Raw genomic sequence first — 14,372 nt, 5'->3', positions numbered from 1 at the left:
GAGGGCAATATCCGTCGTATATACATTCGTATCTGTGTTAATAGAACCCAGTTTGAGCTGGGATGTGTTGTCATTAATCTACTTTCTAATGACTTAAATTTTGTTATTAAAGAAATTCATAAAGTCATCTACCGAGTGGGTGGAGCTACTGGAAGGAGTCCCTTTTGGGGTTAGCGATGCTACTGTACTGAACAAATATTTAGGATCATTTTTGTTGAGGCAGATGAGATTTGAGTAGTAATTAGCTTTAGCTAAGGTAAGCATGTGTTTATAAGTTATATATATATATATATATATATATATATATATATATATATATATATATACATATATAATATATATATATATATATATATATATCACTCCATGCTTGATGGAAAACTTAAAGTTTAGTTGCACGCCATTTGCGTTCTAACCTTCTACATGATAGTTTAAGAGCTGTAGCTTCTTCTGTAAACCAGGGGGTATGCCTTTTATAGCTTTAGTGGTGCTATACTATCAATGGTGTTGCACAGGGCATTGTTAAAGTTGTTAGTGAGGTTATTGATAGAGCCCACATAATTTGGGAATGGCGCCCTTACCGAAGGCAGTAGGCCAGAAAGAGTCATAGTTGTGACAGCATTGATGTTGCGGCTGCTGAAGCAGTGGTTATTAGCTTGTTGACAATGAGTCAGAACTTCAAATTTTATAAGGTAATGATCAGACATTACTTTAGTGTACGGGAGTATCATAACTTTGGAGGTGGTGACACCCCGGACAAGCACTAGATCTATCGTATTACCGTTGCGATGCGTGGGTTCATTTATTATTTGTGTAAGACCACAGCTATCAATTATAGTCTGGAGCGCCACGCACGGAGGGTCTGATGGGGTATTCATATGGATATTAAAGTCCCCCATTATAATGATATTGTCGGCGTGCGTCACTAGATCAGCGACAAACTCTGAGAATTCACTGATAAAGTCCGAATAGTTCCCAGAGGGGCGGTAGATAACAGCCAGGTGACAGACCTCATAGTAAGCACCTCAAATTATTTATATTTATTACTAAGGTTAGGGGTAAGGTTAAGGTTTTCATTTCATTGTATATTAGTGCGACCCCCCCGCTCCCCCATCCCTTTTAAGGGGACGGGCAATATGCGCATTTGTATAGTTAGGAGGAGACGCCTCGTTAAGCGAGAAAAATTTGTCTGGTTTGAGCCAGATTTTGCTGAGACCAATGACGTTAATATTGTTGTCTCTAAAGACCTCATCAACTAATAACGTTTTGGGAGACAATGATTATGTTTAAAAAGCCCATATTATAGGCTGTTTTGAGGAATTTTTGTTAAAGTTATCCGTAGTAGTGATATTAATAACGTTACGTTTATTTTGCGTAGTGCGCCTTAAATAGTTTCGACCATATCTAGGAATTGATATGACGGGAATCTTGAGATTGTTTGCTTGGTGCTGCGATAAACTGAACGCGTCATAATTTTGCCACCTCAGTAGAATGCATGTCCACCTCTGGCACAGTCACTGCAGAAAAAACATTATGTGAGTGTATTATTCTAGGAGATATGCTATATGTGCAGGGATTTTCCAGCCTGGCGCGGAGTAGTTCTGGTTAGTTCTAGCTTAACTGACTCCTCACCCAGACTAACAGACACGGTAATTGCCTGTGACTCAATGTATTTGTTCTTTCTGTTGGTACATAAAAAACACATGTACTGCCTATCTTTTAAACTTCAGTTTTTTTTTTAAATATAAGAAATACAATGTTATCATGCATTTAAAAAAATGTGTTAAAATAAAAATAAATACTTAAGTATTGACTTAAATATTGACTTGTTTTGAATTCAATTTGATTATCACATTGTACAATGTAAAAAAAAAAAAAGTCAGTACATTTTACGGTAAAAAATGTCAGTTTAGTCGCCAGAAATGTATTGTAAAAAAACAGTAGTAGCGATTTTCTATTTACAGTAAGATGCTGTAAAAACCACCGTAAATTTTGGGGTAAAATTTTGGTGACTGAACTGCTAGTTTTAGATCGCAAAGTCTAAGATTTCTTGTCAGTGTATGTAAAAAATACAAGTGAAACTTAAAACAATTTGATTCTAGTGCAAGGGTTTGTTTATACCAGCAATTAGATTTACAAGGTGAAACTAATATATGACTTGCAGTAGGAAGGAGATTTGTCGCAGTTACATTAAACGTGACTAGTTGGGGTGGTAAAATATCCACATTTGTCCCTGGGACTAGAGTGTTCAATTTCATAAAAATAGTTTTGTGGCAATTCCCACTTTGGCCACAGCGTCAGTTGCTCTTTTGAGTGGCGCTTTCCATCATTTTCAGCAGACTGCATTGCAAAATGATTAACCCCCACCTTCCTCTCACATGAGGTCCACCCAGGAAAGGGATCATATGAATCCCTTCCCTACTGTAGCCTCAACATGCAACTCAAGATAGCTCAAGACTTCTTTTGATATAATTATGATGGTAATGGCTTTTCGCTAATGAAAACCTCAATTGAAAGTTTATGAAAATGTTGGGTTTTATAAATCTATGTATCTTGATCATCAAAATTATAACAAATACAAGCTTGACATATTTCACTTTTTATGAAATGGGTTTATATCACATTAGTTTTACATTTAAATTTGGATTGCTGAAATGAATGGACTTTTACACAATATTCTAATTGTTTAGGTTTCACCTGTATATGATCAAATGCATGGACAATTCTGTAATACTATCATGCGGCGAACCCTTTACAATTATACTTAAAAATCATTCACTGTTACAAGCAGCCCTCTGTAGGCAGCCATAACTTTGACGTGGACTTAAAACAATTGAAACCCCTGCTTTAAGGTTACAAATGACATGTGCTCTTGTTTTTATAGGTCAGAAAAACAGTCACGTCGGTTTTGGTACAGAAACTCAAGCAAAAGGACCCTCACAGTACCATATGCAAAGGTAAATTTTGAAAAAAAAATTAACCCTTGTACTTGTAAATTCCCTACTTTATTGAAAACTGTTCCAAACTGTCAAGATCACTGTGCCTCAACATCTTTTTGCATAGAATTTAAATTGCAGTATCAGCTGCCAAGATATTACATTAAAAAAGAACAGCCTCCCAATGTAGCAAAACAAACAATAATTTGCTTATAAATATGCTTATAAATAACAACAGTCAAGTATTTTACATTTAAATAACTGCAGTAGTGTAGCCTTAAATTATATAAACAATATTTTTCTTAATATTTCCAGTATGTTGGTGGCGTGACGTCATCATGTAGTTGTAAATACTGAAAAAAAGTGGGCTTCTGTGTTTTTTGCGTGTTGGTATTGACTTGGTATTGAAGTATCGATATTTTTGATGACCTTAGTGCAAGCCGAAATTCAGCCTTGATAATGGAATTTCTTTAGACAGTTTAAAAATGCCCTACGGAGAACACGCCCTTAAAAACATCCAAATACCTCCATTGAGGTTTTATATACATGATGTAAGTCAGGGCTATTCATGTCATAATGAAGAGAGCCCGAGGGCTCAGGGGCCCAACATCGAAATGTGGACGTTTCGTCAGAAAGTGCCTTCGTTGGTCATATTTCTTTGAGACTGTGTTTACTTAATTACAAAGTAAACACATCGGCTTTCACTCTGCACTGTCAATAAATTCATTATTCTGCCCTCACTACTCGTTTCCAGCGTCTGCAGCTAGTTAACAGTATGAAGAAAAAGAAGCTCCAGGTTTTGTCGAGGATTGATGTTCCTACTTTTGAATTATTTTCCTTCGTTAGTTTTATTTATTTACACGACTTCTTTCATTTAGGTTTGTAAGACTGATAATATAAACATAAAATAAACACAATAAAAGTATAATGTCCATTGTGTATTTACATAAATAATATTGATAGTGTTTTTTACATCAATAAAATAGGTTTAGCGTTAATATATTCACACAATAAACTACGAATGTTCATACAGAACATTCACACACAAAACATTGTATGTGACTTATCACTATTAGCGTTGTCGTCCTCAGCTGGTCAAATTTAGCACTAAAAGTATTAAACAAGCTTTGATCATTACTCTTAGACACAAAACAACACGACCACGAATCCAAAATACATCATGAAGTCAGCAATTTCAATACAAAACAAAGTGAACATCTTTATGCACAAATTATATCTACTTACCAATGTTTGACCAAGTTTTGTGATGAAGCTTACATGCTGGTATTTCTACCATTGTTGCTGCTTGTCTGGATCAATGTGTAAAAGGTCCACCAGAAAACAATGACTCGATCACTTGCTTGTGGTAGAACATTCATACTTTGTTGTCCAGTCGTTGTTAAAAGTTTCATTTTCGCTATTTATTATGATTTTTTAAGGGTTCAATGAGTAGTCTTCTTCTACTCACCGCACTGCTGCTTCACTGTGACACATATGACTCGCTGTTTTCCCCTACTGGGTGGCGGGAGTTCTGCATACATGATCAACCCTAGTTTTAATGGTTTCATCATGCCTATTTGGGTGATGTTCGGTGGGCCAAATGAAAAGCTTTGACGGGCCGACAGTTGAATAGGCCTGATGTAAGTATATATGTAATGTAATACCAGGCACATTTATAACAACATTTATTTTTACGTACCGGTACTTTGATCACTTTGATCATTTTAAGGATATGCAGCGCATTGATTTCAAACACGTATCACGTTTGCCTTTTTTTTTTTCTTCATCACTGATTATTACTCACTGCAGACTTCATGAGAGCCAACAAGGTCTGCTGTCATTAAGATGCCGACTGATAGGATGTTCATATATTCCCATAAAGGTGAAGAATGTTTTCGTGTCGTTCAGGCCATTTCCGAGTCCTAAATGGCTGTCAAAGTGTACCAACTTGTCGGAATGCAGACGTTTTCTGTGCCGGTGAGATGCACGAGTTATGATCTAGAACGCATTTACAGGGAGCAAGGAAGCGAGGAACCAGCAGACCACTCGATACTGTAAACATAGGGACACATGGTAGTGATCATGGCGCCGCTATAAATAGTTTGTCTTTGTTTTAACAATATCACTAATACTTGGTTGATATTCAAGTCACGAAATGTAAATGGAGTATTGTTGGTGCTTTTTTAATGGTTCTTTATTGGATTTTATCGGAGAGATAGAGGAGCCCCCATTTGCTCCGCTGTAAACTGACTTTTGTTTACGTTTAGTTAATATTTAAATGCATTACAAAAATCCATTTGTCGTCAAGTCTTTTATAATGATTGTGAACGTCAGGCAAAATTCCCCAAATAATGCAGTTCCCCTTTAATGCCGTTTGCCCAGCTTCAAGAAGCCCTGTTGTACAATTTGTACATGCCGTAAACACCAATCATTTGATTTGGACCGGTAAAAAGATTTGTTACACAAACTTAGTAATTGTGAAAAATATAGACAGTTTTAACACATATGTTCTGTACAGCCACTAATGGTAACATAAGCACCAATGGTGTTGTTGTTATATTTTTTGCTTTAAAAATGTACTTGGGCAAGTTGCAAACAGCCCCTTTAAAGAGTTGGACGGAAGGACACAAACATTAGCAACATCAGCATCGCTACATGAGCTACAGTGCTAAAATATTTTTTTTTACAGCAACATCATGCTAGGTTATAAAAACTAAACTATCAAACTCCCACGTCTCTAGCTTACTGACAGTTTGCAGCGCTTCAGGCTTTATATTAAGATGCTTGCCCCCCATTTTTTTACAGAGTTGTCCTCTAAAATGTTGGAACATACACGGGGATGGCCTCATCATTTCAATACAGAAATGTTTTTCCCTTATTGACGTCATAAAAAGATCCACTTTTGAGAGAAGCTTTGAGCACCCTCTCTCAAAAGTGTATCAAACAAATTTGGGAGAGTATCATTTTTGTTTCTCCGTTTTATGCTCATAAACAGGCACTAGAGACACATATTACAGTCACATTTTCATAATAGGGGACCTTTAAGTGTGTCACAATCCAATAAGATGAATAATATACATTCATGTTAACTAACATTCTTATGTTACGTAGTGTGGGAGGTTGCAGAGAAACTCTAGGACCCTTCAGACCTAAACGTGGCTCAGGTACGTCGGGGGCACAGCCTCGACAACTTCACACCAATCCATCATCCCATCCACCGCACGCTTCCAACCTGCGGGATTGTGAGCTCATCATCCAGCAGCTCTACAGCACCAACAGTTTACAGTCTCAAGAAGTATGTATGGAGTCAAGAAGCTTTCCTGCTATCCGGTAGTAAAATAATACGTACAGTGGTTCCGGAAAGTATTCACAGCGCTTTACTTTTTCCACATTTTGTTATGTTACAGCCTTATTACAAAAAGGAATAAATTAATTTTTGTCTATTAAAATCTACACACAATATTACCCCATAATGACAATGTGAAAATGTTTTTTATTTTTTTATTTTGCAAATGTATTAACAATATAAAATCACATATACATAATTATGAACAGCCTTTGCTCAATACTTTGCTGATGCACCTTTGGCAGCAATTACAGCCTCAAGCCTTTTTCAATATAATGCCACAAGCATCTCTGTACATTGCTGCATTCATCTTAGTTTAGTCAGGGAGGTCAATCTGTCAGAGCAACAGCATTCCTCTGTGGAGAGAACAGAACCATACAGAAGGACAACCATCTCTGCAACAATCCATCAATCAAACCTGTATGATATAGTATCGAGACAGAAGTTATTTCTTAGTAAACGTTTGCCAAAATACACTTGAAAGACTGCCAGACAATGAGAAACAAAATGAACAGGTATGATGAGACAAAGATTGATCTCTTTGGCGTGAATGCCAAGCATCATGTTTAGAGGAAACCAGGCACCGCTTATCACCAGGCCAATACCATCCCTACAATGAAGCATGGTGGTTGCAGCATCATGATGTTTTTCAGTGGCAGGAACTGAGAGACTAGTCAGGATGGAGGAAAAGATGAATGCAGCAATGTACAGAGTTAGATTAAAACCAACGCTTCTCATCCAACCTGATGGAGCTTGAGAAGTGCTGTAAAAAGTAATGGGTGAAACTATTAAAAGATAGGTGTGCCAAACTTGTGGCATCGTATTCAAAAAGACTTGAGGCTGTAATTGCTGCCAAAGGTGCAACAACAAAGTATTGCGCAAAGGCTGTGAATATGTATGTACATGTGATTTTTTATTTGTAATACATTTGCAAACTGTTTAAAAAACAACATTGTCATTATGGGGACAAAAATAAATGTATTTCATTTTATAATTAAGCTGTAACATAACAAAATATGGAAAAAATTAAGAGTTGTGAATACTTAACTCGGTCTCCTAGATTGTGCGCTACAAGGCTTTGCTGACAGATATTGTACTCAACAAGAAAATCACCCCAGAAAACTACAACCTGACCAAAGAATACCTCATTGACAGTACCAGGTAAAGTATAAAAAGATAAACTATCACCAAAATATATGCAATTTAATTTTTATTCTTATACCAGGTTTCTTTTTTCAGCAAATTTTCAGACAGCAACAGGTTTCCTAAACTGGGTCTGCAAACAGCAAAAACGTACGTAAATATATCTCTATCATATGTATTGTGTTTTTCAAATCAAATCAAATCAACTTTATTTATAAAGCACATTTAAAATTTACCACAGGGGTAGCCAAAGTGCTGTACAATGGGCAGGTTAAAAGAGAATACGAGAACCGAGCAAACACAACACAACACAAACAGAACACGATAAAAAAATAAAAAAAATAAAATAGAATAAATAAAACATAAAAACATAAAAACAGGTTCACAGCAGGTGTATTATGGGGCGCCATTGCAGGATGGATATCACTCAGTGTTAAAAGCCATGGAATAAAAGTATGTTTTTAAGAGAGATTTGAAAACAGGAAGAGAGGAGGCTTGTCTAACACTCAGAGGTAGGTCGTTCCAGAGCTTGGGAGCAGCAACGGCGAAAGCTCTGTCACCTCTAAGCTTCAGCCTTGTGTCAGGGACCGTCAGTAGCAGCTGATCAGCTGATCTTAGGGATCGGGTGGGGCAGTAAGGCTGAAGGAGGTCGGAGAGATAGGTTGGCGCGAGGTTGTTTAGACATTTAAAACCAAATAAAAGGAGTTTAAAATTGATTCGATAACACACAGGGAGCCAGTGAAGGGACGCTAATATGTTATAAAACAGATGCTAATGCATACTCTGCAGTGCAACCAACTAGATGGGAGACTGTTGGGACCAACTATTTTAGTTGATGGCCCTTTTCATTATGTTTGATAATGAAATAATACCGTATACTTTAAAGGGGACATATTATGCAAAACCGACCTTTCTTACCTGTATCTGTTTTTGTGCCTTTCAAAACCCCATTAGTCACGAAAATTCAAAATCAAACCAAGGAGGAATTGCGGAGATATTTATAAAACAACCTAAAGCCTTCTTCCAAACATTCTTCAAACCAGCTGTTTGGAATTTTAAACTTAAGTGATGTATTTTGCCAGATGGTATTCACAGTGCTTTACTTTTTCTACATTTTGTTATCTTACAGCCTTATTCCAAAATGGAATACATTCATTTTGTTGTCCTCAAAATTCTACAGACAATACCACATAATGACAATGTGATTTTCTTTTTAATTTTGCAAATTTATTTAAAAAAAAAAAAAATCATGTGTACATAAGTGTTCACTGCCTTTGCTCAATACTTTGTTGATGCACCTATGGCAGCAATTACAGCCTCAAGTTTTTTTGAATACGACGACACAAGTTTGGCAAATCTATCTTTGGGCAGTTTTGCACATTCATCTTTGCAGCACCTCTCAAGCTCCAGTAGGTTGGATGGGAATCGTTGGTTTTAATCCAGGATGTCTCTGTACATTGCTGCATTCATCTTTCCTTCTATCCTGACTAGTCTCCCAGTTTCTGCTGCTGAAAACCATCCCCACAGCATGATGATGCTGCCACCACCACGTTTCACTGTTGGGATGGTATTGGCCTGGTGATGAGCGGTGCCTGGTTTCCTCCAAAATGATGCCTGGCAGTCACGCCAAAGAGTTCAATAATTGTCTCATCACACCAGAGGATTTTGTTTCTCATGGTCTGAGAGTCTTTCAGGTGCATTTTGGCAAACTTTTTTTTACTGAAAAATGGCTTCTGTTTGGACACTATACCATACAGGCCTGATTGGTGGATTGTTGCAGAGATGGTTGTCCTTCTGCAAGGTTCTCATCCCTCCACAGAGGAATGATGTAGCTCTGACAAGGTGACCATCAAGTCCTTGGTCACCTCCTGACGAGACTAAGATGAATGCAGCAATGTACGAAACATCCTGGATGAAAACCAATGTTTCCCATCCAACCTGATGAAAGTTTAGAGGTGCTGCAAAGAGAAATGGGCGAAACTGCCCAAAGATAGGTGTGCCAAGCTTGAGGCTTCCTATTAAAAAATACTTGAGGCTGTGATTGCTGCCAAAGGTGCATCAACAAAGTATTGAGCAAAGGTTGTGAATACTTACGTAGATGTGATTTTTTTATTTTAAATACATTTTTGGAAATGTTTAAAATATGATTTACATAATGTTAATATGGGGTATTGTGTGTAGAATTTTGAGGCCAAAAAATGATTCATTCCAGTTTGTAAAAAGGCTGAAACACAACACAATGTGAAAAATGAAGCGCTGTGAATACTCTCCAGATGCACTGTACATACCGGCTGTGAGGAGACACTCATTTCCCTCCACATTGATAATGTCATGCTCCAACGGTCCCACCTGTGATGTTTCGTTATGTCGTGGAATATGCAGCACACAACACCTTTTCTGGGCAATATACTGTAGAAGTGCGATCTTGACAACATAACCTATTTTTAACGCTGTGGGAGAAGCATGTGTTGTGATAATGCGTCTGGAATATTACTTTATTGAACATATGTAAATAATCGGTATTTGGATGTTTGTCAATCAAGCAATCACAATCTATATAGCCCTTAATCACAAGTGCCTCAAAGGGCTTCACAAATCAAGACATCCCCTGATCTGAACCCACATCCAGACAAGGATTTTTTGTTTATTGATTCAGTATCGCCCACGTTCTAATGGGTCGAACTGCGGGCGAAAATTGGCCCCCGGGCGACACTTTGGACACCCCCGCTTTAGTAGATCGGACACTCAATGTCATGTGAAGCTTATTCTTTGTAGGGAAACTGTAGAAAACAAAGTGAGCCCAAACATTTGCCTTTCGAGAGGCAGGGCTTTTGTATTTTTTCTCCTCCATACTGAGACTTAAGTGCCATCTTTTCTGTAAAAATACCCTACGCTGCCTGACAAACAGTATGTATAGTGAAGGAGAAGACTTAAAAAACAGCTTTTTATTAATCGATTATTAACATTTGGATCGATTCAGAATCCGAATAAATAGGAATTGTGAATTTGAAAAAAACTGAGTGTGAGAAACGCTACCACTCAGTTCAGTGAATTCTTGAATTATTATTAGCAGGAATCACATTTCACAGCCTTATAGTGAGGTTGACTGTGGTCATTTTGACTCAACATACTTGCCCTTAAGCACTCCTCCTGTAAGTGTGATGCTCCAAGCATACAAAACAGCCTCTTGTCTCTCCCAGGACTGGTGTGACCCTGCCAGCGCTCACTCAAAGCATTAGCTCCACCATGGCAGAGCGCCAGAGGAGGGCTCGTGCTGTGCACAGAGGCCATGTCAAGGCCACAGTGCGTTGAGAAGACAACAGACCATCATCACCCCTCAGCACCAACCACCTTCAAGATGGCTAAGGTACATTTGTTTTCAGCAAATTCACTCAAAGACTGAATGTAATCCTGTATATAGTTCCAGTAGCAGATTCATGCATGTATTTATTTATGATCTATTTGTTAGGTGTTGGTGATTACCAAATGGACAGGTAAAGCTCATGTGGACAAAAGTTTTAGGACCGTTGAACAACTCCATATTTTCACTTCCTGTGGGTATCATGAAGTAGAAGAAGTGTATTAAATCATAACATTATCGCAGGAATTCGAAAGTATATTTTCATTAAAAGTTGGACTTTTGGACCTACAGTATTGCGTGCTTATTTTAAATAAACATACTTTTCCTAAATAAAGTTAATAATGGTGTGAAAGTTTTTATTATCACACAGGGATTGTTATGCTATGCCAGGGATCCCAAAATTTTTGACTCGGGGGACCACATTGGGTTAAAAGAATTAGGCCAGGGGCCTGGCTATCTACACACACACACACACACACACACTCATTTGTGCCTCACCATGGATTGCGGACTCGGCTAACTGCTGGCCTGCTGTGTAGTGAGACCGTATTGCTATATGAACTATATTATACATTTCCATAGTTTAGTTAGCTGAGGTATATAATGTACCGTATTTTCCGCACTATAAGGCGCACCTAAAAACCACAAATTTTCTCAAAAGCTAACAGTGCGCCTTATAACCCGGTGCGCTTTATTACGATTAATTTTCATAAAGTTTCAATCTCGCAACTTCGGTAAACAGCCGCCATCTTTTTTCCCGGTAGAACAGGAAGCGCTTCTTCTACGCAAGCAACCGCCAAGGAAAGCACCCGCCCCCATAGAACAGGAAGCGCTTTAAGCAACCACCCGCCCCCGGAAGAAGAAGAAAAAACGCGCGGATATCACCGTACGTTTCATTTCCTGTTTACATCTGTAAAGACCACAAAATGGCTCCTACAAAGGACAAGGATCCGGTTCATAAAAAGACGCAATCTCTCCATCCGCACACGGATTACTACCGTATTTCACAGCAACTGATGGAACGGGAGCACGTACGGTGAATATTCGCACCACAGGGAATGAGAAGTCATCCTTCACTGTGGTTCTAGCTTGCCATGCTAACTTCCACCCATGGTGATATTCAAAAGGAAGACCTTGCCAAAAGAGACCTTTCCAGCCGGCGTCATCATAAAAGCTAACTCGAAGGGATGGATGGATGAAGAAAAGATGAGCGAGTGGTTAAGGGAAGTTTACGCGAAGAGGCCGGGTGGCTTTTTTCACACAGCTCCGAAGGCGAACACACCTTCACTAAGACGGGCAGATAGCGCCGGTCGACATACGCCAACATCTGCCAGTGGATCGTAAATGCCTGGGCAGATAGTTTCGGTCACAACTGTGGTCCGAGCTTTCCGGAAGGCAGGATTCACAGAACTGCTGCACAACAACAGCGACACTGAATCCGATGACTTCGACGAGGCGGAGCCGGCCATTTTTGGATCCCACGCTTGCGCAACTTTTCAATTCGGACACCGAAGACGAAGAATTCGAAGGATTTACGAATGAAGAATAACTTCAGAAGGTGAGCCCTATGTTTATTTTGTGTGTTGTGACATTAACGTTCGAGCAACATTATGTTGCTATTTATTGCTCTACACCATTTTGAATTTTACTATGTTTGTGATTGCACATTTGCGTACATTTTGGGACAGAGTTGTTAGAACGCTGGTTTTCAATATATTATTAAAGTTTGACTGAACTATCTGACTGTTTTTTTGACATTCACTTTAGCGCAGCGTTTTTTTGACATTCACTTTAGCGCAGCGTAGGCGCGGCTTATAGTCCGGGGCGGCTTATTGGTGGACAAAATTATGAAATATGTAATTCATAGAAGGTGCGGCTAATAATCCGGTGCGCCTTATAGTGCGGAAAATACGGTATACAAAATGGATACATTTGTGACTGGCACCTCAAAGGTCGTCGAACCAGAGCCAGAGCCAGCGCCTGCAGAAAAACAAAAATCTGACGGGCCTAATCAACCATAAAGCCAACCGAAAAGAAAATATGATGAAGGGTATCTTGCTCTTGGATTCACGGCAGTGGTGGTGGAGGCAGAGGAGAGACCCCTGTGTGTTCTGTGTCTAAAAGCGCTAGCAGCAGACAGCATGAGACCCAACAAATTAAAGAGACACCTCGAGACCACACACCCCAATCACGTCAATAAGCCACTTGATTTCTTTCAAAGAAAACTGACAAGAGTAGCGTCAACAGGAGAAGCGCATGGTAAAAGCTACATCAGTAAACAGTAACGCTCAAATGGCTTCATATAGAGTTGCATACAGAATTGCACAATGCAAAAAAACACATGTTATGTCCTCGGTTTCACCTATGTGCTTATTTAGGTGTCTTAATTTAATAATAATCAGGCAACACGTTTCAACTCAATGCCTCGGATCGCTCCCGTTTATTAACAACTTCGAGAGTCCAAACTCTCCCTCCCTCCCGTGACGTCACACACTGAACACATGCTACGGTGGCTCGGACATGACAAAACAGTACATGACACCTCACACAACTGCTGAGCAGCTCATTCTCCCCGCTGCAGTAGACCTGGTGTCAGTCATGCTTAGTTATTTTATTAGGGCCCGCAATGGCCCATTGCAAAAGGACTCCCACAGGGAGTCCTTATGCAATGGGACATAAGGACCTATTGTTATTCGTCCGTTTTATTCTTTCTTATTATTATTCTTCCGCAGCTTTGCGCACTACTTTGACCCCCTTAACATGCTTCAAAACTCACCAAATTTTACACACACATCAGTAATATACGGCAAAACTTTTTATCAAAAAACCAAACCTCAAAACTCAAAATTGCGCTCTAGCGCCCCCTAGGGAAAAAAAAAACTAGACTGCCTGTAACTCCCACTAGGAAGGTCGGACAAACATGAAACAAAATCCTCTATGTAGGTCTGACTCAGACCTAACTTTCATAATGGTACATTCTCGGGCTAAAATCAACAGGAAGTTGGCAATTCCCCCTTCAAGACAAAAAAGTACTAAAAACAGTCACTTTTGCCTCTTTGCGCTGTAATTTGACCCCCTTAACATGCTTCAAAACTCACCAAACTGAACACACACATCAGGACTGGCAAAAACTGTGATCTAATAAAAAAACCTAACCCCAAATTCAAAAATTGCGCTCCACAGCAATTTTTGAATAAAACGGACAAAAAACTGCTCCTCGGAAGAAAAAAATTATAAAACTGCCTGTAACTCCCACTGGGAAGGTCGGAGAGAGATGAAACAAAAACCTCTATGTAGGTCTCACTTAGACCTACATTTCATAAATTGCCAACCCCCAGCAAAAATCAACAGGAAGTTTGCTATTCCCCCTTCAACACAACATTTTTGTAAAAACCCGTCACCTTTCTTCAAACATTATCTCCTCTGAGCGCGTTTGTTGTTTCGGCTTCAAACTAACACAGGAGAGAGATTGAACCCTTCTGATTAAAAGTTGGTGAAAGAGTTGTGATACCTGCTCCGGTTTTGATTTTATGACCCTTCAAAGACCCGCTGCACTGATGCTCCTGCGGTGCTGTTTTTTTAAGAT

General features: G+C 39.0%; 1 protein-coding gene across 6 annotated transcripts in view; it reads left to right on the top strand.

Moving 5' to 3' along the window:
- The window catches only part of ccdc74b (coiled-coil domain containing 74B), a 35,383-nt gene that overhangs the window by 6,175 nt on the left and 14,836 nt on the right, over positions 1–14,372 (top strand). For 2 of the 6 annotated variants that reach the window (XM_061926891.2, XM_061926892.2), the window contains exons 3-7: positions 2,885–2,957; positions 6,048–6,231; positions 7,343–7,443; positions 7,522–7,575; positions 10,626–10,792. In XM_061926891.2, coding sequence (XP_061782875.1) covers positions 2,885–2,957; positions 6,048–6,231; positions 7,343–7,443; positions 7,522–7,575; positions 10,626–10,737 — 524 coding nt within the window. In that variant the 3' untranslated portion in view covers positions 10,738–10,792. Of the gene's footprint in view, positions 1–2,884; positions 2,958–4,077; positions 4,914–6,047; positions 6,232–7,342; positions 7,444–7,521; positions 7,576–10,625; positions 10,793–10,894; positions 11,104–14,372 lie in introns of those variants that run through there. The other 4 variants (XM_061926890.2, XM_061926893.2, XM_061926894.2 and 1 more) reach the window with 4 other exon arrangements.

This window comes from Nerophis lumbriciformis, linkage group LG32 (genome assembly GCF_033978685.3).
Source record: "Nerophis lumbriciformis linkage group LG32, RoL_Nlum_v2.1, whole genome shotgun sequence".
In the NCBI taxonomy this organism is placed as follows: Eukaryota; Metazoa; Chordata; class Actinopteri; order Syngnathiformes; family Syngnathidae; genus Nerophis; species Nerophis lumbriciformis.
This window is presented reverse-complemented; position numbering and strand designations above follow the sequence as displayed.